Source organism: Zosterops lateralis, assembly GCF_965231275.1.
Source record: "Zosterops lateralis genome assembly, chromosome: 18".
NCBI lineage: Eukaryota > Metazoa > Chordata > Aves > Passeriformes > Zosteropidae > Zosterops > Zosterops lateralis.
Window position 1 is genome coordinate 1,464,753 of NC_139778.1, and position 25,094 is coordinate 1,489,846.

The 25,094-nt window shown below is 42.5% G+C and overlaps 1 protein-coding gene across 2 annotated transcripts in view; it reads right to left on the minus strand.

The window, feature by feature from the left end:
- The window catches only part of ABCC3 (ATP binding cassette subfamily C member 3), a 46,572-nt gene extending 25,576 nt beyond the window's left edge, over positions 1-20,996 (minus strand). Inside the window, exons 1-7 of one of the 2 annotated variants that reach the window (XM_083874657.1) lie at positions 20,904-20,996; positions 8,209-8,385; positions 7,224-7,349; positions 6,225-6,362; positions 4,418-4,543; positions 3,543-3,604; positions 2,285-2,416 (exon numbers count right to left, since the gene is read on the minus strand). In XM_083874657.1, coding sequence (XP_083730783.1) covers positions 2,285-2,416; positions 3,543-3,604; positions 4,418-4,543; positions 6,225-6,362; positions 7,224-7,349; positions 8,209-8,385; positions 20,904-20,933 — 791 coding nt within the window. In that variant the 5' untranslated portion in view covers positions 20,934-20,996. The remainder of the gene's footprint in view (positions 1-2,284; positions 2,417-3,542; positions 3,605-4,417; positions 4,544-6,224; positions 6,363-7,223; positions 7,350-8,208; positions 8,386-20,903) is intronic. The other variant, XM_083874656.1, reaches the window with a different exon arrangement.
- Between the last annotated feature and the right edge of the window lie 4,098 nt (positions 20,997-25,094).

Below are 25,094 nucleotides of genomic sequence, written 5' to 3' on the forward strand. Positions count from 1 at the left end.
CACACCCAGCTTTTTTATCAAAGCAAAGAGCATCTGTCTGGCTGCCATTATTTATAGCAGGGCAGATGATAGGTAATGACTTATCTCATGGGAAAACACACAGTTTCTCAATGGTGCTGCATCTTCAACATAGATCCATAAAGACAGTCTCTAAAATGAGAAGCTAACTAAAAATGAGGGAAAATGCATTCCAGCTCTCTCTTCTCCATCCAGCACAGCCCTAATTTTCACAGAAGAAATTGCATTTATCAGTAAAGTGAGTGAGTAGAAACTTGAGCCATATAAGCAAAGAGAGTAAGAGAAAGGAAAAATACTTTTTGTGTGATTTTTGTGTGTTATCTACAGTAACATTTTAAATCCATGCTGGTCTCTCCTGTAACTCACTAGAAACAAATGAATTTTTAGTGATTATTTAACAGTAACTCACAAGACAGCTGTGAAGCAAAAAAGGTTTGGGAACAACAGAAATGTGATAATCATTACCACAAAACAAGTTTAAAGCTTTAGCTGTGTCAGAGCTGCAACTGATTAAGTTTTTAAAAATAAATTACTACTATGTACACTACAAATATTTTTCATCACACTTTCAACATGTGTACAAATTGACACAGCATGTTTAATGTCATAAAAGCTTGCTCAGAGCAGATTTAATGAGAATTAAAAGGAAAAAAAGCATTTACAATGTCTCACAAGCAACTACCGCTAATGATATTTGACAGGAAGTAATAAAGAATATCTACTTATAACTGAAGAATAAGCAAAGCTTTTAGAGTTCTAAGAAACCCAGTAATTTGGAGTACAGTGATTTGCTTTGTTTTTGCTCTTTTCCCCATCTTAGAATCATTAATACAGTTGCCACTAAATTTTACCTGAGCTCAATATGACTCATAATTTATAGCTAAATTCATTGCCAACTGGCCCCAGTTTATATGAATAGTTTCCAAAACACAATGAATCCCCTGACAAAACTCCAGGCACCGTTTCTGGTTTCCTAGTAAAAGTTTTCCTGGACCCCATGCACTCCTGCATGATGGCTGTGCTCTTACTGTAAAATAGTCTGAAGGAGTAAGATCTATGTCTGTGCAAAAAGACCAGAACCCAGACAATGCACATTATGTGACACCATAAAAATAGAGACATTAAGACAATGAAAAAAAAAAACAAACCCAAAAATAAACCCTGAAGTAGAACTATAACATATCCACACAGAGCAATAGTGGACAGCTGCGGGTGTTAGTGCTGGAAATATTTCAGATTTTAGCTGCAAAGTGGAACTCTCCACATCATATTTAGGCTTGCCAAGAAAATTACAATTCTCTCCTAATATTATCAAATAATAGGGTCTTTCCAATTTGGCAAGGACATGCATGAAAAAGAACAGAGGAAAGCCTCCACATGGAGAAGAAATCTTCACAATGAAAGGAAATGGAAGCACAGGCCTCCTTCTTATGGACATTTTTCATTTGAAACACACTATTATCACATCTACTTGCTTGGAAATATTTTGGACACCAAACAGTGCGAGAAGGACATAGAACTGCACAATAGACAATTTTTTAAGATTAGATTAGGACAGAACGTGCAATAAGAAGGAAATCCTCTCAAGAAGGGGTATAACTGTATGCAAGTTCTGACCCTCATCCCATTTCCATCAGAGACCAAGACAATTTTGCTGCAAGTTTTCTAAGCACCAGCAGTAGGGTCTCAGCAATGAAGTGGAATGACTCTCCCTCCTCCTGCCTTTCACATATTTTGAGTTTCTTATCTTCACTACTGGGAAGTGAAGACTTGCTCACTGGTGACAACCTTAAGGCTAAAAATAATGCCAGGCCAAAAAAATTCATGATGGAAATGATGAGAAACTCCTTTTGGTTTATGTGCCCAGGAACTGTGCTCCAACATGCCTGGGAGGGATGCAATTATGCACTTAGAGAACTACCAGCTCAGTGGTGAAAAGTTGTTAATTTTCTACAACCCAACCAACTCAACAGCTTCTCCTCACCTCACACATCTCCAGCCCTTCTCCACATGAGAAGTGGCACCACCTGCCCACAGAGATTTTAAGCACCTAAAAAGTGTGTTGATGGCACACAAGCCCCACAGGGCTCCTGCCTGCCTCTGCCTAGATATATCAAAATAAGAAAGTTTGACTACTAATGCGTGAAGAACAGAAAGGCTGAAGTGGCAGGTGCATTTTTAGTTGGCTCATTTTTGTGGATGAGCAACTTATGAGTGTTGAAAGGACTCAGATCTCTCAAGTTTGCAAACTTGTTGGTGCACTTACTGTTTGCACTCTGCTTTTTCTCTCTCCCACTCTTTACTCAGTTGTTGCACGACAGTTTTTGAAGTGTCATCTTCGTTCAGTGACCACAAATCTTTCTCTTCGAGAGGCCTTTTGTACCCATGAATTGCCATGCTGCACATGGAGAAAATCAGTCCAATTCAGTTTGGAAAACAGTACTTAAAGCATTGCCAGTAACTCTAGGACTATTAAGCTAACAAAAGCAAGAAGATACTCCACAGGAAGGGAAATGGGAGAATAATTATCACCCTTTGTTCCTTTTATTGATGTTTGAAATTAAGGAAAGGACATGATGTATTTCTAATTACATGTATTTTATTGAAAACACCATTTCAGGAAAAAAAAAGACAATTAAAACCAACTACCAAAAGCATTTGGATGAAATTGTGGTGTCGAATGGAAACAGTGAAACTTTAGAAGTGAAAATAATAAAGTCGATGTGGAATAACTGTCAGAGGTGAACAAAATGCAAAAGTGGAGCTTACTGGAGTTAAAGGAAAATCAGATTTTTTTGAAAACTACAGTTCCTCAACTGTAAGAGGAATTTTGTCAAGGGATGCAAACATCCTAGTTGCCAAGAATCTCACTGGGGAAGCAGAAGATTCTGGAAGTTTAGAAAGTTCTCATCCTCTCCTGAAAAAACTTTACAGGGTTACCAGGACAATAAAGTTTCATGGGTGGAAGGATGAAAATCTCAACCACTGTGGGAAAACTGGGTCTTAACACAACCTTTGACAGCTGCTCCATTTCTTTATCATGGAGCAGCAGGCCCAATCTCAAATTTGCATCTTTGACACACACACCTTTTGTCTGCAGCCTCAGCTGGTGGCAGTAATTTAATATACATAACCCAGTTTACCTTCCCTTTTGCACAGAAAATGCCCTTATAAAAAAGCATTCACCCATGAACCTCAGCAGGAAACAAAATGCACCCTCAGCTGGGTGAAAGGCTGACACAATTTATTTTGTGGAGCACAGAGCTACATGTTGGTTTATATTCCATGAGCACAGCCAGGCTGCACATCCTATTTGTCATGATACTGCTGCTGCCACACTTTGCAGAGAAAAAAGTTTGGGCTCTGTGTTTCTAAAAAGGCAATGTTCAAAGTGCTGACACCATTGTGGATGAAAGAGCATCCAACATCAACTGTTCACAGAAGGAAAATCTCTGTACTGTTCACTCTGTGCAACACAGATCACAAGCAGGTTTTGGATTTCTCAGCTTGAAGAGAAAACTCACCTTGTAAACCACCAAAATGTCAATCTTGACAGGAAGCCTGAATTTAACTCTGGACATGGATTCTATAATGAATTTATGGGGGGAAAAACCAAAAAGAAATAAAGCAAGACATTTATCATTACTTTAATATGACAACAGTCTACTTTGATAATTTTTGGCATGTTATATGGTATACTACACGTACGTACCTATGTCCTAATGAGACATAAAATTGATTTCTTTAATTTCCCATGTCACACTGAACTCCTTTTACATCTAAAAACTGCTTCATATACTGCCTTTAAATGACACCTATAAAGTGAAATGTCATTCTATAGTTTCTGTGATGTTCATTTTAGGACATGAACTCAACTTCTCTCTCAGCTTGGTTCAAACATAAATCCAATTATAGAGACTATTTTTGAATTGGAGAAGAAATTTAACCTGTAACACTACTAATATCTTCTGTTATTAATGTTTTTTCATATCTGTTCTCAACACCTATAGAATTCATTTATTAAGACAAACCTCATAGATTTTCACTAATTTGAGATGAATGTTAAGCAAGTAGAGCCCCATATCCTCAAAAAACCCTCTTGAAACAATTATTATTACACTTCAATGCTCATAAATATAATTTACACTGCTGTGAAGCAGCAAGCAGGAGAGCTGCTTTCACTACACAGCTTCAAGCCATTTCTGATGACACAGATAATGGAAAAAGACTCCAAACCCCAATATTAATCTCCATACCCAGTGTTTTGTAAGAGGGTCACTAAGTACTGCCATCTCTATGACAATCCAAAGCTGCTTTCAATGACAAGTACTCTCAGTGAAACTCTCAAAACATCATACAGACTGTAAAATCCAAATAAAGCAAAGTGAAAAATACTTACAGCATCTGTATTAACAGGAGAAAAAAATGGAGGCTTCTCTTTAAAACATGAAAGTATCAGCTCAATGCTTATCAAAGCAAAGTAGATGTAAAATGTGGTAAACCTGAACCTTTCATTTACATGGCCCTAGAGGGAAGAGAAACACTGTAAATGATTGTTTTATTGTACTTCCAAGCTACCCCATACTCTCTCTCTCCTTTTTCACTGCTTCTTTTGGCAATTCCTTTCTTCCTCTACAGTTGAATACTGCAAAGCAGTTCCTAGCAGGAATTATCTCACAGAAGTAAGCTTGTACTCTGACAAGTGCCTAAGAACATGCTTATCTCCAAGCTTTTCATTAAATAATGTCAAGTTCAAAGTGCTTATACATCTTCACTGCATGCAGACACCCTCTGGAATCAGGTCTACATAACATCCTTTTAAATTACCTCTGGGGGTTCTTGCACAATCATGCCTTAAGCATAGGAGTTGTCAACCCAGATCAGAGAACATCCTTTTACTTTAATGTCTTGTCACTGACAAACAGTGAGTGTTAAATACTTTCAGAAGAAGCTGCAGAAAAAAACACTGCATTGCATAATAAGAGTTCCATCTAGAGATATTTCCTTTCCTAATCATGAGTCTACAGTTTACCTAAAACTTCATGCTGTGAGGGTATGTCCTTTACACAGCTCTTTCATGCCCTAATGCTGTTCTGAACATTCTCATTCTGAATGTTCTTACTGTTCACTTAAAATGTTCAAACCTTAAGTGCAAGAGAAGGAATATTTGGTTCTGGGCAGTCACAGGAGGAGCAATGTTACCCAGACTTGTTTTAAGGCTCTGCACCCACAATTTCAAGATGATTACAGATTCTAACATTGATAGTCCAATATTTTCATTTATTAAAGCTGCCTCTAAGTGGTGTTTGAAACAGTCTCACCAGATTGCAGCTATTATCTGACAAAGTTCTGCCCAGGCTCTCAGTTAAGGTTTAATTCAATCTCTGCTGGAATATATACAACAGCCTGCTACAGGGAAATCCCTGCCAACAGGATAATGCTGCTAATGTTACAAAGAAGCAAGAATAAAAACAAGAAATCACCAAACAGAATCAACACTGATTTCACTGAGGAGAAGTAATAATCCTAATGTTTTCCAAGCACTCTTTTTCTCTCCCAGGCTTTGATGATCTAATCACTGGAGCAATTTGCCTTGCCCTACTTAGTGAAATTTGTTTCTGTGAAAAACTCAACAAGGTTCTTACTGTGGGAGAACATGCTATGCTTTCAGACAGGAATCACAACAGCCCAGGGTTTTTTTTTCTCTCCCTCCAACTTTCTCTCTATTTCCAGCTCCAGTGCAGTCAGAATGCTGTCCTCAGCACATCAGGCACTGATATAAGGAAGCTCATGGAATTGCCTAATGTGGCCAGGCTGCCTAAGTAGAAAAAACACTTTACATATTAAAATGTGTTCTCTTTGATTACTACTCATCCCCATTTAAGCAAAAGGCTGCAAAAGGGAAGGAGATAAAAAGACAGGAGTCTCTTCACATATACACAGTGTTGGTGTCTCTCTCTCTTATGTCTATCAGGTTACCAGTACAGCCCTGGGCTAAGCAAAATCTGCTTTTTGACACTGCCTGAGACATCCAGCTCCCTCCCAGTTACACACATCTCAGTCAAGACAACAGAACCACACTCCTCTCTCTCTCTGGCAAAACCTGGGCTCAGATCTGACTCCAAACTCAGGTGATTCATTCTTTTCACACAGATGTGGATGCTACATTTCCTCCTCTCCCAGTGCTAACAAGGATGGCTTGTTACCTGTGCTGTTGTAGTCATGATCTTCGACCGGAAGGGCCCCACGGCACAAAGCACAGACAGAAACCAGAAGATAATGAGCACTCCAGAGGACTGAACTCCTCTCAGCCTTTCATACTGGATAAGCATCGTGGCTAAGAGCTGGAAAAGTAAGTACAGGAACATATGAACACAACCCCAGCCCAGTGCTCTCCCTCTCTGCACTCTCAGTTGGCATCCCAGTCAACAGAACAGCACAACCTCCTTGAAATGAGACCCATCATGACTTCCCAGAGGCCAATGGCAAAACCTCCATCATCTAAGGAGAGCAGCAAATAACTGCAAAATAATTTGTTTTGGTGTTTTCAGAGCCTCAACTTCAGAATTCAATTTTTAAACCTTTGCACGTAGGGCTGGGAACAATTAAGTATTAGCTACAAACATTTTAAACAAATGTAGGAGCTGCCATTTCTCCAATCCAGATGGACCATCATGACTTGTCTAGAAAATGAGACTTTTAAAAAAAAATTAACCAAGGGAATTAAAAAACTTAATGGGGAAATGTTACTGCTTTGTTTTTCATACAACAGCCACAAGTCTGTTTGTCATCCTAGCCAAAACCAACTTGTTTTGTTTAATGGAGGAACAACCACCAGACAACAGACACAGTTTTACAAAGTCCAATACTATACTGAACAATGCACAATCCATGCTCTATTGTATCTCTCTATTTAGGCAAAGTCCTATTCAAATTCTCTCCAGACCTGGATGACAAGCCTGGGGAAATAGGTGAAAGCAGGTTGGAAGGCAGAACAATCTCTCCATTATAAATATTTTAATTTACAAAGCTCAATCTACTTTGTGATTCCTGTATTTCCGGTAGCAAAATTTGCTTCAGTGATACAAATACTAATAATTCAGTTAGAAGAGGTCCAGATAAGGCAATGAAGGCAAAGGGGCTCTTCACCCTTCATCTATCTAAGAAAAAGTCACTGGTCATAGTGAACAGAAGCAGCTACAAACCACAGTGATGCCAACGACCAGTGGAGTTATAAAATACACTGGTGGAGGGGTTCTGTTTTGCAGGAGCTCGTGGAAGGAGTAGAAGAGATCTGCCCAGCTCACACACCACAGCAGGACACCAAACAGCTGAGAGGAGACAAACAGAAACAGCATTTGGTAAACTCCTCTCCAGGGGCAGCCAGAGAGCTAAAAAAACACCATTCTGATTCACAGATTCTCAGCAAAACAAAGCTGTGTAAACACAATCACAGCACTGATCAGCTGCAGTTTGATGAACTGTCCCACTGCATTCAAACCAAGGAGCTCATCTCAACTGCTTTCTGAAGGATTTGCAATCACAATCAGCAGAATGACTAATGTATTTGCCTGGATTTCCCCTCCTATTTAATTCTGATTGCAAACACAGGCAGCATCCAGAGTAAAGGTAGACATGCCCTGAAGCAGAAGCCTGGTATTTTTCTCCAGGAATAACCCGAGTTATTTAATGGCCTATGGAAAGAGACTTTCTTGCTTTTCTTAGATCCAGCCACTCACAGACCTGAGGGGCTGCTGACACCAGGAACATTCTAAGCACAAGGTGCAGAGGAAATCATGTTGCTATTACATGGGGAGAGCGGCTTGAAAAAACCCTTCTCAAGCAGACTTTCACAATTCCCACTAGACCTACCTTAACATCATTGTTTTGCAGCTTTCAGTGCTTTAATTAAACATTAATTAAGGGTGAAGCAGCACAGTTTTGGCTCACAAAGGGGGATTGCTCAATACAGAGCAAACAGTTCTTCCCTCCACCCAGAAAGGTGGGCTCCTAGGATGGATTTCCCTCCTCAGAGAACTCTATGTACACTGTTTGTTCCTATGATCTATCTCTTCAGTATGATAAATCAGAGGGAAATTAGTTTAAACCCTACTGCAGCACTTCCTTGGATGCTGAACTAATAAAAAATGAAGTCTACATGGCATGTGAGACACTGCAAAGGGCTCTCACCATCTTGAACCTGCTCAGCATGGACAGCACGATGTAACCTCGTTTGTTGTGCTTCAGGTAGAGAAGGTAAAAGGGTAAAGCACTCCACAGGTAAATGCTGGGGATCCACGCCAGGACAGTGTTCTGGAAACATGGTGTTAGGTCTGGGTTATCCGTGTGTACTGTGAGGTTTGAATCCTGGAAGAAGGACAAGACACATTTATTAACAGAAAAGTAGAAGTGCTGCCAACTGGAATATCTGCTTGAATGAAGTTGTATTCAGATCCTGATGGAGTTAACACATGGCCTAAGTAAGAGCCTTCCCAAAATACTTACCCCAAGCACTTGTGGTTAATCTGCTCTGGTGAAAGGGCTAAGTACAGCTATAAATAGGGCAAAACCTAAAAGAGAAGGATTTCTGCCCCAGTGTATTTCAGAGATGGACATACATTTTGTAGCAGACTTTTGTTTGTCTTGCTGAGGCTTATTACAGGGGCTGATAAAATCACATTCCCCAGGCATTGCAGCCTGGAGTGCCTCTGCTAAACAAAGCTCTTGAGGAAAAATCCCCATCTGAGAACTCATCCAGCATTGGACAAAATGATCAGATTTAGACCAACCTAATGCTGACCTGGGAAAATCCCCTCCATTTATGACTAACACTTTGTCCTTCTAACTCATATGCTTCCAATTTTAATTACTTCCCTATTCTAAACAAAGACAAAAGGAATGTACTGAACATTCAGGTAGGAATCAGGTTTTTTTGGAAACATTTCAAGTAATGCTTTGCAGCTGTGATCCTGGGCACCATAAGTCACATATGCACTAATACCTAAAGATTTGTAACTGCACACAGTTACACAAGTTCAGACTAAAATTGAACTTTCAGTGCAGTGAAGGGGAACTTGGTTTTAATCAAACCTCCTGGAAATTCACAACTTGGATTTTGCCATCTGATGTGTCTCTTCCATGTGGTAGATAAATACCTACTTGCAGGGATTGTAAAATGACTTTGTTGTACTGCCATTAACAAGAATTAATTAGATAAAACTAAGATATCTCTCGTTCAGATATACCTTATCTCTGCACTACAATAATTTACCTAATTATTTTTGCGTGTGAGCTTTCTGCAGAAGTGTTTTCAGTTTCACTGAGCCACTTCTCATCTCTTGTGACAGACTGCTCTGAAAATCAATTCCTCAAACCAATTCCAGTCCTTCTTTTGTTTACCAATACAAAAGAGATCGAATGCTGAAAGCAGTGGGTGATTTTAGGAGAACTGAAGATCCACAACTCGCAGAAAATCTTTCAATTTCTTTGTTTCTGTCAGAAGGCATGTGCATTTCTGAACTCATCCACAAACACATGAACAAACTTGTTAAGTGTATTGAGACTACAAAGCCTTGGCTGGGTGCAGGACAGTTTGGCTGAGCTGTGACACATTTGTCATTCAGTGTTTCAGCCTTGGCAGTGGTGAAGGTTGGCACAAATCCATCAGCTCCACACCTGAACTGTGCCCTCTGTGCAGCTGCTGCCTTTCCAGCCAAGAAATGGCTTTTTTTGGAGGCACTCAGGCACCCAGCATGGGCCAGCAGAATAAAAACAGCCCCAATTACCTCAACAGGTTTGTTCAGACCTCTGGCAACCTTCAGCCACAAATCAACAACATGGGGCAATTACACAGCAATTCAAACACAAGATCAAAACAAAACTCCAGCCCCACATTCAAACTATTTCTGTCTTCCTCCAGCGAGCAGGTCTGTGGCACCAGAATGGATAATAACATTTAAAGAACACCCATTTTTTGGCTCATCATCAAAACATTTCAGCATCTCTTAACATAATAAGCTCCTCTAGCAGCTACCCCGCCTTGGGCAGGAGTTGCCCTGTAGAAGTTTGGAGCTCTTTAGCTCCCAAATAGGAGCTTATCTACTCTAATTTATTCAACAAAATACTAATTTCCTCTTTGAATTACATGTGGTTTAGCAACGTCATGAGCGTGTTTGCAATTGTGTTCCTTTTGCTTATTGGAAAATATCCTGGAAAAGGAAAGCAGAAGAAGAATAGCAATAACTGAAGCACAGAATAAAACGATTCTGTTTTAGGGAAAAGACATTGAGAGGAACCCTTCCCCCCTTTTTAATTTAAACCTTTCCTATAAAGCCAAAATGTCCACAAATAGCTTTCTGTCTGACAGCAAGCTAGAAACAGCCCCAGATGTCCATTAACTTCTGAACTGAACACAAGCTGCCTATTGTATCCAAGACACAGACTGCAGGGCTGCCAAGCCATTGGAAGGTTTGCATTTACTCTTATTTAAACAAGGCAAAAGGGTTTGCACTTCTGAATGTAAAAATGCAGCTGGCCTGAAAACAAAAATTCTGTCCAAAAAAAAAAAAAAAAAAAAAAAAAAAAGAGTAAGATTTTGAGATTTGGTAAAATTATCCCTGAGAATAAAAGTGGAACCTTTCCAAAGCTATGTGAAAGTACAGGAAGCAGCACCCATGTGTTGGCCAGCAAGAACCTACTCCTTCCATAGGACATGGGAACAGTGAATGTGGGCTGAAGGAGAGACCAGTGGCCAAGGTAACAGGACTGACTTACTGGCTTCTTGGTGATGCTTTTCCAGGTCCAATTCCACTCTGGATCAGATAAATAAGCTTTCCTGAAAAAGATCTGTTTCTGTAAGGACCTGCTTCTGCTCTGAGAGCAGATTGTTCCCATACTGAATAGGAGAGGGGTCACAGTGCCCAAAACATTTAAGTTGAATTCTATACAAGTAACTTGCTCTCCCTGAGACCAGACTGGAGTGGACTAATGTTGCTGTGTGTCCTGGGATAGAGTTCTTAAGTATTTCTTTTTTAAAATACACTTTTATTTATTTTCTCCCTAGTAGCTGATGTATTGCTCTGTCTCTCTCTTTTTTGTTGTCTCTCTTTGCATAACAATTATGTTAATATAATTATATTTTATTTCAATTATTAAATTCTTCTTGTCTCAACCCATGGGATTTACCTTTATTACAAATCTTCTCTCATCCCAGCAGGGAAGAGGAAGGGATTAGTGAGCAGCTGCTGGCTGGGGTTAAACCATGTATGATGATATGCTTCATGTAGCAGGGACTCTACAATGAATTATTACTTTTAAATCAGGGAGTCTTCAAGTTGTGTTTTTTATCAAGCAGGAACTGTCTTCACAGAGCTGGAAGATTTACAGCTTTATAAATCACTACACTGACAGTGTGTATTCCAACAACCACTTCAACCCTAAACAACTCATTTTGAGTCAGAATTCGACACAAAGGTCCTGACCAAGCCAACTTTGTTACATATTGCTAAATACCCTTCAATGCAGCAGTAAAGTTATGGAACTCCACCCTGCAGAACAAACACAAGAAGCAACGGCTGGAGGGACACACCAGCCCTTGGCCTCCTGTCTTCAAGGCTCCTGCTTTAATTATGGCTTTGCCTTTCTGAACTCTGTCCTGGGAAAGAGAGTAAATTGAAATGTTTCTTGTGTCCTGTTCTGGTTGAGGGTGAAAATATCCACCTTGGACTGTCTGGGTGTAAGGGTTTTCTTTGGACTTGCTGCTGAAAGAGCTCTGACACACTGATGTTGGGGAGCACCCCTGTTCCTTGGCTCTGTGCTCACCTTTCCCTGGACACCACAGCTCTGCCCTTCAGTGACAGCCCCCTGAAAACACTCTGCAGGCAGCTCTAAGACCTGGGGCTGTGGTGACCCAGCAACAGACACTTCTCCCTCACAAGGTGAAGTACTCAGCAGCAAATGTTGGGAAACGCAATCTTCTCCACAAAATTCATCCCAGAGAAACCACAAGAGCCAGCATTGCTGTCATCCCACTTATCCACAAGCAAGTGTTGAGGGCAATAACCTGTGATGTGTCATTAATCCAGACTCACTGTGCTCTGTGGCTTCTCCTGACTGTCAAATGCAGCAGCATTCCCATGGATCTCACTCTGCTGGTGAGATACAGGACTGCAGAAATCACCAGAGCACTGTACTGATCTCCCTGGGCACACGATTTATTTAATCCTCTAGTACTTAAATACAATGCAAAAAACCCACGGGAAAAGATTAGAGATGCTTGTTACAGCTTCACAGCAGAAAAGGGATTGGTTGGAGTGTAAAACCTACAAATTAGGGGGGCTTTCTCCTGATCACTTTAGGGTATCATTGACAGGAGCCCTTGCCACAGCTTTCACTTACACCCATCACTCCAGTCTGTCTTTGGATAAATACAATTCTTGTATCAAGGGCAATCTGGGCAGCAGAACTTGCATTTAAATGACTAGTTTTAAATACATTATCTTCAATTAAGGGAAGGTCTTCCAACAGGGGAAGCTCTGAGAAGCATTAAATCTGCTCTAATACTTAGTACTTTCTATTACATTCTCTCCTGTGGAAAAGAACATTGCTATTGAAAAAGCCATCCTTGAAACTGATAATGCCTTTAAAAGAAATAAAAGTTCAGTGCCACGTATCTTGGGATTTCTGCACATCATCCATTACAGCATTTAAAGACGAAACAGAAAGCCTAAAACTTGGCTGCAAAACAGAGACAGGGAAATTCCTGTCTGTCCCTTTCCCAAAATCCTCAGATGATGTTAAAGAAGCCTGCTGAAAAAGACCACTTGGAGTTTTGGTCTTGAGTTTAAGTCTAAATCAACTCCTACTCCACTACAGAAACTTAAAATAAAGCTGCTTCACACTGGCTTTACCCTGCAGTAAAAATAATTGCTGATGGTGCCTTGGAATGGCTACCTAGAACAGAGGCTAGACGGAGTTAAGATAATAAAGTGAGTATTTATTAAAGGCCTTCAACAGATACATCTTGAGCAGTGCAAACCCTCATGGAGGCTACACCCAAGATGGACAATGCTCACAAGTTTTTTTTGGCAGATATAAGTTTGATCTATTTAGATATCAGAGGTTAATTGTCCAATTACAGCTTCAGGTAATGAAGTCATATTCCCCCAGTTTGTACCCCCCCAGTTCATTTTTGTTTATTCAGGCCTGAGGCTGTAGAATGTCCTTGTTCTCAGGCCTGGAAGGATTGTTTTGTCTGACCAAAACATGAAGAGAGCTTAATAACACTCTTTATGGAGTTCAGAGTTATACACTAAAGCAGTACAGGATCAGAAAAATATAAAAGCTAAAATCTTGAGGCATCAACTGATGCTGCAGTAATGTTCCTCAAACAGCAACAGAGAGCATGCAAACCTTAGAGGAGACTTACACCATCTCTGCAGTGTCAAGTAGTTCTTCTTTATACGTGCTTCTCTCTAGAAGCTTCAAAATAATGGTGAAAAGCACAGGAAACACAAAGCCAACCTTTATCTGCTGAAAGGTGAAGGTATTAGGGCTGATGTCATTCACACCCTACCCAAGGCTCACAGAAACCCTTATCAGTAATTCCATGTCAGTTATCAGTGGTTTGCATGTTATGGAAGATTAACAACCAAACTGGAAAGCTGGCCAGGAAGGTACACATCCAGTATGGAAGACAGGGAAATGAATAACTGAAGGTAGCAATGCTTCCCTGTGGTACATTAACATGGGAATGCTTTCTCCTGTAGAACAAATGTTACTGGGAATTAAAATGCAAAGCAGACTCTTCCTGACTTTTTGTCTCCCTACCCTGCCAGGGATTTCCACTTCCACAGCCTGGGAACGGTAAAATAAATTAAAGGAAAAATATCAAAAGGAAAGGAAAGAAATAAAAAGGATGTCTTTTTCTTGGCTCTACCACACTGCCTCCTGCCAGGAATGAGAGTGGATCTGAACTGCAACACTAAAAACTACCAGGGCTCAATCTCAGCCTCTCCATGTTTTACCTCCCATTTCTACCTGTTGTCCATCTCCTCTGCTTGGTCCCTGTTAATAAATTCTTTGAGACCTGCTCTAATAGTCATTTTAGAGCATAAATGCCAGCAGATACAGCTCCAGGTGAGTGCCAGTTTCAAATGGGCTTTTCAGAGCACCATCATCCATTTACACTTCTGAAGGAACAAGTGTCACCTTACAGAAGTTGGATTCTTCATTAATCCCGACTGGCTGCTGCACAATTCAATTCTTGCTCATATTTACAGAACAACTTTCCCCCCACCTGGTAAAGGCAAGAGGTAACAACATTCTTCAGTGCAGCAACACTGCTCAGAAAGAAGGTGGGCTTGAGGGACATAAGCTTCTGCATGGACCACACAGTTAATAACCAGAAATGGTATTTTTCTGTTTTACAAAGCACACTGCACCAGTTCTCTACATAAGTGAGGGATGCCGGGCAGGATGCTGAACTTTCTTTTCAAGCAGTAAAAGGATCTTTAGTGGCTTATTTTGAGGCATCAAATAGGCCTGGCACAAGGTCAGAGCCTACAGGAGTTAGTTTATGATTGTGGAGTAGCCTGCTACAGGTTTTTGCTCAGGTTGAAGTTTTATGATAGAAATGCTACTAACCACGCCTGTACTTGAGGACTAGACATCAGTACTAGGCAGTAATTTCCTTTTTTGTTCTCCTTTCAGTTTTTGAGTTTTAAAGATTAGAAGTTTGGAGCTTTGTCGCTGTCAGGCACAGCATAATAAGACAGGACAAAAAAAAAGGCAGGTTTATATTCCCCACAGCCATGGGAGACCAAGTAAGAGGCTTTTTGGGAAAAAAACAAAACAAAACAAACTAAACCTAAACAAACAAACAAAAAACCCCCCAACAACAACAACAAAACTGTAGCCTCAGAGAGACACTGAAGGAGACCACACTATATATATGGGTCTAAGACAACACACACCTAAAATAAACTAAAATCCACCTACTTCAGCTGTTGCAGTAACACTCAGTCCTCTTTCTTGGACAGAGGGACATTTTTTACTTGCAGAGGGGAGGGCATGGTGCAACCATTCAGGTAAAAATGCTCAAGAATTAAAAGCAGGATTGAGAAGAAAATTAAACAGGATTGTTCCTACACAAGGAAGTTCCCAAGTGTCTTTTTAAATTGACCAAAGCTATGTACTGCTGGGGAGAAAACTTCCTGTTAATGACATCCTGACAGCTTTTCCTATGGCTTTGTGCAAGCAGCAATAAAAGAATGGGGTGCCCTGTTGCAGACCAGTGTGATAACGGCTGTCGGGGGGGGGAAATATCCTTGATTTAAGCCATTCCATCTCCTCTCAGTTAAAGGAATTGGGTTAATTTAAAGGATCATCATAAATGTAGCTCAATCGAAGAGACAGGAACAGCTCAAACAGCTGCAAATGACACAGTCCCACTGTAATGCCATTTTAAAGGCAGCCCATTCAGTTGGGCTGATGTATACTAGTAATAAAAAGGATTATCACAGAAAAATTGCCATCAGTGCTGCTCTGAGAGCAGTTGTAAGGTAGTTTAGAATAAAAATCATTCAACTAGGGGGAAGAGGAGAGAATTTTAATTGCACAAATGTCAAATGCATTCTCAGTTTCAGAGTGAAAAAAATGAATTATTTTTTCTGAAACCAAATTACTTTTGACCATTGAAACAACTCCCATGAAACAGTTTCTTTTCTTCATCTCCTTCATTCTTCATTCTGTTCCAATTCAGAGCTTTATGACACTGGCACGTGACATTACTGTAAATTATCTAAATTTTATTGCACTGACTTCACCTCTTATGGTGCCATGAGATTAGCACAGGGACAGGATGCCAGCTCACACAGGCCCAGCAGGGAATCAGGGCTGTTGGTTGTTCAAAAGCCTGGGCACGTTCCTGGGAAGATCTCTGGCTCATGGCCACTCTGCTCTCCACAAGCTCAGCCAAGGATTTTGCAAGTGGATAATGACCCATCACAGTCAAGGGGGGATCAGGAGACAAATCAACAATGAACATACTGAGAAAAATCAAATACTTCATTTAATATGCTTTTCAAAATAATTTTTTAAATTAAAAAAATCTAAATTTAAACACTAATAGTCTCCTTATTTTAATACATTACAAATTTGCACATGTTGAAAGGAAAGAGTTATTATCTCTCCCATGACACAGCAATTTGCCTACCAGGGAGGTGAGGCCCGTCTCAAAACACTTTATACTCCTAAATACAACAGTTAAATTTTAGCTACATTTTAAGGAGCTCCTCATACGACTCAGATTTACTTCCAGTGTAATTTCTTTTAAGGAGGCAAACTTTATCACATTCCAAAGTCCCAGACACCCCAGCTACCAGCTGTGTCACATAAGCTAAAATGGCCCAGAGAGGAAGAGTTGTGTTGAAAGCTGAAGAATTTCATTAATTGGCAATGTCACCAAAGGCCTCACTTGATACTGGCAGCTTTCAGCAGTATCAGCTTTTGCCCACAGCTCTCAGATCCATATTTTGTCTTCCCCAAAGTGTCAAATCCAGGATATTTGACTGTACAGTCTTGCCATTTACACACAGATGAACAGTATCAGGTCCTGGCTAATACTCCAAATCCAATGCTAAATATTTATATTCATACTGCTCCTGACACTGAGAATCTCTAGGCCCAATCAATTAGCAACAGCTTCCATTCAACTCAACTTTAAAAAATCTGAAAATCTTGGAGAATTTGAGCTTGAGTACTAAACTGATTTAAAGTTCAGGATGTTGCCAACCCAGCTACCCTTTTGAGAGGGCATAAAATCACAGATCTGATGTCTGAAGGGACTATTAAAATCACCTGGTTTGATCTCCCACCTAACATGAGAAAGAACACAGGTACCTCATGCAGTTATTTGTGAAGTGATTTATAGAAGTGGGATTCAGCTGAAGTTGGATGCAATCAACAAAGATTATATAGAGATCTGTTTCATGTTTAAATATCTATAAACATTGAGCATTCCGTGTTTAGCACAGGGTGGCAGAAGGGGAAGCTAAAATATAAACAACGACTGCAGGATCCTTCCTTGGCAGTGATCTCCTATCACTTTCTGCTTCACTCATCCTCTGCTAGAACTGATTTAGCTGAAAATATAATGGAATTGTTAAAATTAAATGTTTTAGTATTAATTTAGGGCCAAATCACATAACTTGTGAGGGGGGTTTAAATAGGCTTGTATACATGCTACAAGTGTACACTATTTGTCATCTTCCTTGAAAGAAATATTTCTGCCTTACTACAGCTATCCTGAGTCATCTTCAACTACAAAAAAAAGAAACATGATGCAGCAAAAGAGGAAGTTCTGCAGAAAGGAAACTTTTGGCACTTTGGAAATGCCTTTTCCTGCTCTGCTGGTTCAGAGAGCAGTATGACTTTTAGCCCAAGTCTACCAAAATTGGACAGAATGACTCAAGGCGAGGGAATACCCATGAACCTAAAGGTTAAAGGGGTGCTTTGTACAGGATTATCACAAAGCCAACACTGAGGTATTGTTTACTCTTGAGAATTGCTGCAACTTCCTGCTGGATTACTCAAGAGCCTCTGGATGAAGAAGGAGCCGGCACTCCACATGGGATGGGGAATAGCAAGACATCTGTCAGGATACCAAGGCACAGAGAGGAGGAAACAGAGCTGCCAGCTGAGCAGAATCAAAATGAACTGAGAACTTGTGGTCTCCCCTTTGAAAAGTCCTATCACTTGATCTTTCATTTCCCATTTATGCTGTTTAAAAAAAAAAAAAACACACCACCCAAAACTCAAGCTGCTGGTTAAAGCCCAGGCACTTTGCTTGTCTGCAGACCAAGGTGTTTAGTTGTCCCCCATCCCAACTTCACTCAACAGCAGTGCTGAGCACCCAATGTTTTAATCTCACTGTGCCATTTCTCACTCAGAGAGGCTGAGCTGCAGAAAGACAAGGTTTCACTCCACTGGAACAGAATTCAGTTTTTCTAAGTTTGTGCTCTTTAATCACCAGGCCAAAACACTTGTGTAGCAAACACTCCCCAGGAGATCACTTTGCTCTCCACTCAAAGAAGCCACTCATGTTTTACTACAGTGGAGGACACGAGCAATAAAAAAGTGATAATTCACTGGTATCTGCTTCTCAGAATGGAGATAGTGGACCACGTTCACTGGCACACCTCTTTAGCACTTTTACTATCACACAGTAAATATGTGACACAATAAATGGGAGGTAATTATGGGCACTGGTTAAGAACACACCTAAGGCCTGCCTTGTGTGGGTATGTGCTGTCACATTCATCTCCTCTCCAAAGGCATTATCATGGGAACAGTGCTGCTAGATATTCACAGCTGAAATAGACAGTATGATTCCAAGTGTTCATAAAGCATTATGAAAACACATTATTCCACTTGTTCCTCTTTTATATATAAACGACCTAATAAATAATCTACATTTGTATTAGCAATTTGCTGATTCCGTGTTCAACAGGTAAAGTAGCTGGAAGCCAAAAGCTTTTATAGATTTCTAATGTGATCTACAGTGTTCCCTTTTATTTTCTTATTTCTGAAATGTGTTGAACAGGAAATTATTTTGCCTCTGCAAAAAAAACCCCACAAAAATCCAACTAGCAAAATTTCCAGCAAAATTCCCCACCCTGAATCAGGGTGAGGAGGTGAAACCTTAAAACTTCCAATAAGCCAAAAAAACCCAACATAAATCAATCATCTGTTTGATATATTTCAAGATAAACATTTTCACGAGCTAATTCTGAACAATTCCAGTTTTATTCTGATCCTCTTCTAACAGAAAAGTATTGTAGTTGATTTAAACTCCAAAACAAAGAACTGTTTAAATTGGAACAGCATGTCTCCTTTCACTCTAAACTGTTTTAAAACTGACACCAATATGGCATTCAGCTTCCAAAAATATCTGGATTCACTTTGACAAAAAATGGGGAGTTTAATGAAAAATTGAACATTAATAGTGGTTCACATTTGATCACATTCTTATTTTGAACTGCAAAGCTGGAAATATTCATTAGTTTGGTGTACAGGCTGGGAACTGCCTTTGGCTTTGTTCTCCCTTCTTCAAATGCAGCAAGAAAAAACCCAACTTTTGTGGGCAGATTTCAGATAGAAGCCCCTACCTACATTTTCTTATGGGACAACATATTTGCACAGCAAATCATTTCAAGGTGTCTGTCACCTACCTGGTCATCACTTAAAACATCCTATAAAATCACTGCACTGTGTGCACTCCTGCGAACAGAAAATACTGCCAAAAATAGAGTGATCACTGAGTTCAACCTGCTGGTCATGGAGTCACAGTGTTACATTTCTCAGAGTTGTTGAATTCCACTTTTAAAAACAATTAAGCAGATGGAAAGTTGTTCTGACCCCAAGGAACTGTGGAAGAAGAAAGGAAACGGATCCACAGAGAGCACAGATAACCCAGAGAGGAGCACAGGGGGCACCAGGCTGGTGCTGGAGCATAACACCACAGCAGAAAGTAGAGAATGATACACTTACTTCATCCTTCAAACCAGGAAATCTGTCTGGATATTTACATTAACATATCAATAAACTGATACAGGAGTTGTTACACTACCAGCCTTCCTTGAGAAGCCAAAACCTGCTTCTGGAGGCAGCCAAGAGATCAGGGAGCAGGGCTGATCTGTTTGCACTTGTTCCTGCTCTGGAAGTGTTGATGGTAGAAATAATACACAAAAATTCCTGTTTGAGCAAGCTTATCTGCCAGCTGTTGTGGCAGAGAGTGCAGAGCACTTGGAAATTAAATACAAACAAAGAAATGCAATCAAGGGGTTTAGGAGCCAAACTCTTCTTTTAAATAGTAATATTGGGACAGACATTGGAAGGTAATTGGTTATCTGAGGATGGAACTCAGCATAAAGTGCTGGGAGCCAACTCTTGTTCTGTCCTGTAGTAGTTTCCTAGCAGTGATGCAACTTCAGACATTCCTTTTCATTCCTGCTCCTCATTTGAAAAAAAAAAAAAAAAAATAAAAATCTCCCTTGAGCTAAAGCAGTGTAAAAAAAAGGGACACACAAAAATTCATTGAGGGGCAGTTCCTCATTGGATTCTGCATAAGTGCTCAAATCCCATGGTTTCTCACGGTGTGCCTGCCCACACAGCAGAGAGGAGAACACCACGCTGTAACAGCACTTACACACTCTCACCATCAGAGCAGAGCATGGCAGCAATTTCCAAACTTTTGTGCTTCCAAAGCCAGCGCCCGCTGCAATCAGCCTTTCCAAGGGGCTGAGGGCTCCGAGCACTGACAGAACTCACGGAATCCTCCGGGGCCGGTGACCACCCTCAGCTGCCACGGACCCAGTAACAAAGCACTGAAAGGGGAGCACTTTGCCACTCATAGAAATCACCCCGAACGCGCTTAAACAGAAAGGAAGAGCCCCAGGTTGGCTAACAGGAGATCCAGAGGCGGAACACGCCAGGAAAGCCGCGTTCCCTGTGGGATGCTCTCTGGGGAGGGTCCTGGCTTTGGTGTGGAGATGCAGAAGGACGAAGAGAAGGGAGAGGACCTGCTGCCGCTGCTGCCCGGGGGAGGCACCGCACGGCCGGTTCTGGGCCGGTCCCGCCGGGCCCCTCACGGCCCCGGCCCCTCACAGCCCCGGCCCCTCACGGCCCCGGCCCCTCACGGCCCCGGCCCCTCACGGCCCCGGCCCCTCACGGCCCCTCACAGCCCCTCACAGCCCCGGCCCCTCACAGCCCCTCACGGCCCCGGCCCCTCACAGCCCCGGCCCCTCACAGCCCCGGCCCGGCCCGGAAGACACAAGAGAAGCCCCCGGCTCCTCTGGAGGTAGGAAGGGGAAGAGGGAGAAGCTTACCCAGAAGCGGGACCCGCAGAAAGCCTCCATGGCCGGGGCGCAGAGCTGCTGCCGGCGTGTGCCGGGCACCGGGCGGGGGAAGGAGCCGGTTCCTGCCCGGCTGGGCTGGGCTGGGCTGGGCTGGGCGGGCCGGGGGCGGGGGCGGCGGGGCCCAGCCCACCCCACCCCACACTATTCCCACCCTGCCCTGCCCTGCCCGCCCCATCCCACCCCACCCTGCCCGCGGGCGGCGGGAGGAGCCCGGCAGACGGACCGCGGTGTGCCCCGGGCAGTGATGGAGGCGGCTCCGGCCAGGGGCTGTGGTTCCTCTGCTCCTGAGCCCGGGCACGGCACCTCACCGGGAGTGACATCCCAGCTCAGAGTGTCCTGCACAGACACAGCCCTGCTCATGGAGGGGCCTCTGGGACAGACACACACACCCCTGCTCATGGAGGGGCTCTGGGACAGACACAGCCCTGCTCATGGAGGGGCCTTTGGGACAGACAGACACACCCCAGCTCAGTGTGTCCTGCTGGGACAGACACAGCCCTGCTCATGGAGGGGCTCTGGGACAGACACAGCCCTGCTCATGGAGGGGCCTTTGGGACAGACAGACACACCCCAGCTCAGTGTGTCCTGCTGGGACAGACACAGCCCTGCTCATGGAGGGGCTCTGGGACAGACACAGCCCTGCTCATGGAGGGGCCTTTGGGACAGACAGACACACCCCAGCTCAGTGTGTCCTGCTGAGACAGACACAGCCCTGCTCATGGAGGGGCTCTGGGACAGACACACACACCCCTGTGCATGGAGGGGCTCTGGGACAGACACACCCCTGGGACAGACACAGCCCTGCTCATGGAGGAGGCTTTGGGACAGATACACACACCCCTGCTCATGGAGGGGCCTTTGGTGGTACCCCCATGTCAGGAAGAAGCCGTGTAAACTTCCATCCCTGGAAATGTTCAAGGCCAGGTTGGAGAAAGCCCTGAGCAACTTGGTCTGGTGACCCATAGCAGAGAGTTGGAATGACATGATTTTAAGGTCCTTTCCAGCCCACATCATTCTGTGATTCCAGTGTGTGCTGAGGAGTGCACAAAGCTGGACCACTTTGCTGGCTTTGGGCTGACTGTGTCCATCCATCCAGACCACTCAGGCTAATGTTAACATCATGGAGAGGCTTCTTGTCTCCCCTTCAGAGTGCTGTGGAGTGTGATTTTCCCAGAAGGACTTAAGTGAGCATGACATCGCTTCTCCATCCATCTACATCCTCTTTCTTGAAGCTGATTGCTTCTGCTGCAGAGCCGTGATTAAACATGTGTCAAGGATCCATTTTCAAAAGGCTTCAGTCAATATATTTTCGTGATTATGTGTAACTAGCAGGTTTTGTAGTGTAGCACCTTGGACACAATCTGGATTTCACCTCCCTGTGATGCAGAAGCACTGTTTGCTTTCCTCTTTATTAGGACTTCTACAGTATTACTGACCTTCCAACACCTGCTGTTTGTTGACCCACTTGCTGCAGCATCTGGTTCAACTTACATCATCTCACACAAAGTAACCCTGCGGCCACACATCTATTCCAATATTTTAGGAGTCTGAGTTCCTTTCCTTTCTGTAACATGCGGAACTTGCAGGTGGAAGGATGTGGTAAAAAATGTTCACCAGAACAAAAAGGAGTAGAATGGAATCTAGAGAAAAAGTCAGAGAATCAGAGAATGGCAGAATGGTTTGAGTTGGAAGGGAGCCTAAAGCTCATCTTAGTTTCAACCCCCTGCCCTGGGGGACTTGATCAGGCTGCTCAGGGCCCTTCCCAACCCTTGTGTGAAATAATTGAGAAAAACTCCTGTACTTCGAGGAGAAAGTGAAATAAAGGTTTGCTCCTCCCCTGCTCTCCAATGCTCTATTGGAGGGTACAGACAAAATTTTCAACCCTCTCATCACTCACAAGACACTTGAACACTTCCAGGTATGGGGCATCCACAGCTTTTTTGGGCAACCTGTTCCAGTGCCTCAAAGAAGGGCAGTGCTGCTGTGTCCCAAAAATATGTCATCCCTAAAGAAAAAATATTCTGCTAATCTTTTATGGAGATACTGGGACTGTTTCCCACCCAAAGTACTATCAATCAGAGAAAGCCAGCAGCACTGCTAAGAATTTGCTTTAGACATTTACTATAACCTGGCTAAAGGTGTGCTGTTCTCATTAGTGTGGAAAGATAAGCTCTTTCCCGAGATAAGGTTCACAGGTGATTGCCTACAAGATCTGAAATGTTGGATTGAGCCAGTCTAATCAACACTTATCACATTGCAGCCCTGTGGAGCAAACAGTAGAGTAGTCCTGGCCAACAGGGTGAATGAGAACTTCTGAGGACACAGTGGGTTGGCCTTGCAAGTCTTACCAGGAAACTTTTGTTCAGTGGAACTGCGCTGCAATAAAAGTTTTAAGAAAACTCAGAAATAGCTGGGAGTTACTCCTTTATGGTTTTTTAAATCTCCTCTCCTGCAACAACCTCTGAGAGCAGCTGCTCCAAGAGAAGTGCTGAGAATTTCATGAGACATGGACATGCTCCACTGGGTTTTTTGCACCAAGGAGCAGGATTGGGTGCAGTTTGAGAATGTGCTCGAAATTAAGACCAGATCTGACATTATGTCATGTCAGAGGTACAGAGGCACCTCACAAACAGGCTGTGTGTACAGGAAGGGAGGGGTTTACACTATCAGTGTGCTGCACAGTCCAATTGACATGTGAATTAATTCCTGTTAAATTATTGACTTAGGTGGTTCTGTTGAACCTCTTGTTTTTTTTTCTACCATATCCATAGAGGAAGATCCTAAATTGGGGTATTTCCCTTGGTCTCTCAAGACTCTAAATAAGGAGCCCTAAAAAATTCTGCCACTTGTTTAATGTTCCTAATTTATGCTTCTGCTGTCAATTGGAGTTAATGGCATTAAAGAGGGATGATAGTGATGAGTGGGTGCCAGCTCCACCTGCATCCCTCCTGAGCTTGAGGGGAGCCACTGGGCAGCCTGGTCCTCACGATAGACACTGTGACTTGCACTGGTTTTGCACTGACTTCCATGCACTGTCTGGCAAAGCAGACAAGCAGAGAGGGAAAAAATCAAAGGCAGGAATTAAGGAAGTATTAACTTCTCAGACAGACAAGATAGAGGGGGAAGCTTAAAAGCTCCTGAGAAGGTCCATGGTAAAGGATTCTGCTGCCACTGGTGCAAAGCAGAGCCTGAAGCACTATCATGAGCAGCTCACTTTGGTCCTGCCTCCTTTTAATGATGGGAATGGAGATGGAGGTACCTAGAACATGTTATTTCTCCTGTGGTGTTCCCTCAAATGCAGGCTGGCTCTGCAGGAAAATGAAAGGGCACCTTTGCTCCAAATGTCAGGGAATCGTGAACTCTCCTCTCACTGGGCATTTATTCTTTATTCCAGGGAGTGGCAAGATCTGAGCAGGATCCATTCAGCAATAATGCATTCAAATCTTCTTTGTCATGCCAGCTGCACAGTAAAGGACTTTTCACCTGCTAACACCTTGAGCGGGTCAAGCCAGAGGAGTCAGGAAATGCCTCCAGGCACACCCGGGCCATGCAGGAGAGCCTAGATATCAACTGGAGTGATTTACTGGGGCACGACAGGAGGTAACATGAGGGAGAAGCTGTTTGTGTAAGCACAGTGCCAAGTATGAGGCAGGCTGCTTTCCATGTCACACTTCATGCTAATTCTCAAAGCATTAACAGCAGGATGAAGTGTGGCCGACTCCTGAAGAGACCTGTATAAAGAAGCACATTCAGAGCTGAGGGTTGGGGATATCTTGAGCGTGTGCAGCTCTGAAAGTCGCAGTTTTAGGGTTAGTTGACTATAAATATCACCTTCTTTCTCTGCTTGGAACAGCAGAGGCTCAGCTTCCTTTCCAAGACCCACATAGGTGTCGTATTTTACAGATGGTAAGAAAAAGAGCCTGCCAAAGAGGGTGCATTTACAGCAAGGCCCTATTTACTTCATAAAAAAGGGGGGGACACCTTGTTTTAACATATATAAGATGAGAAATTGTAACAAAATCTGCTTAAAGTTAACACTGAATGAGTAGCAGCAGACTTGGGCTTTCTTCTCAATGCTCTTGCAAATATGTGCATCTCCCTTCTTGCAGGAAAGGATTTAATTTCCTCATTTTTGGCTCATGCAATGAGCAATTTAGAAGT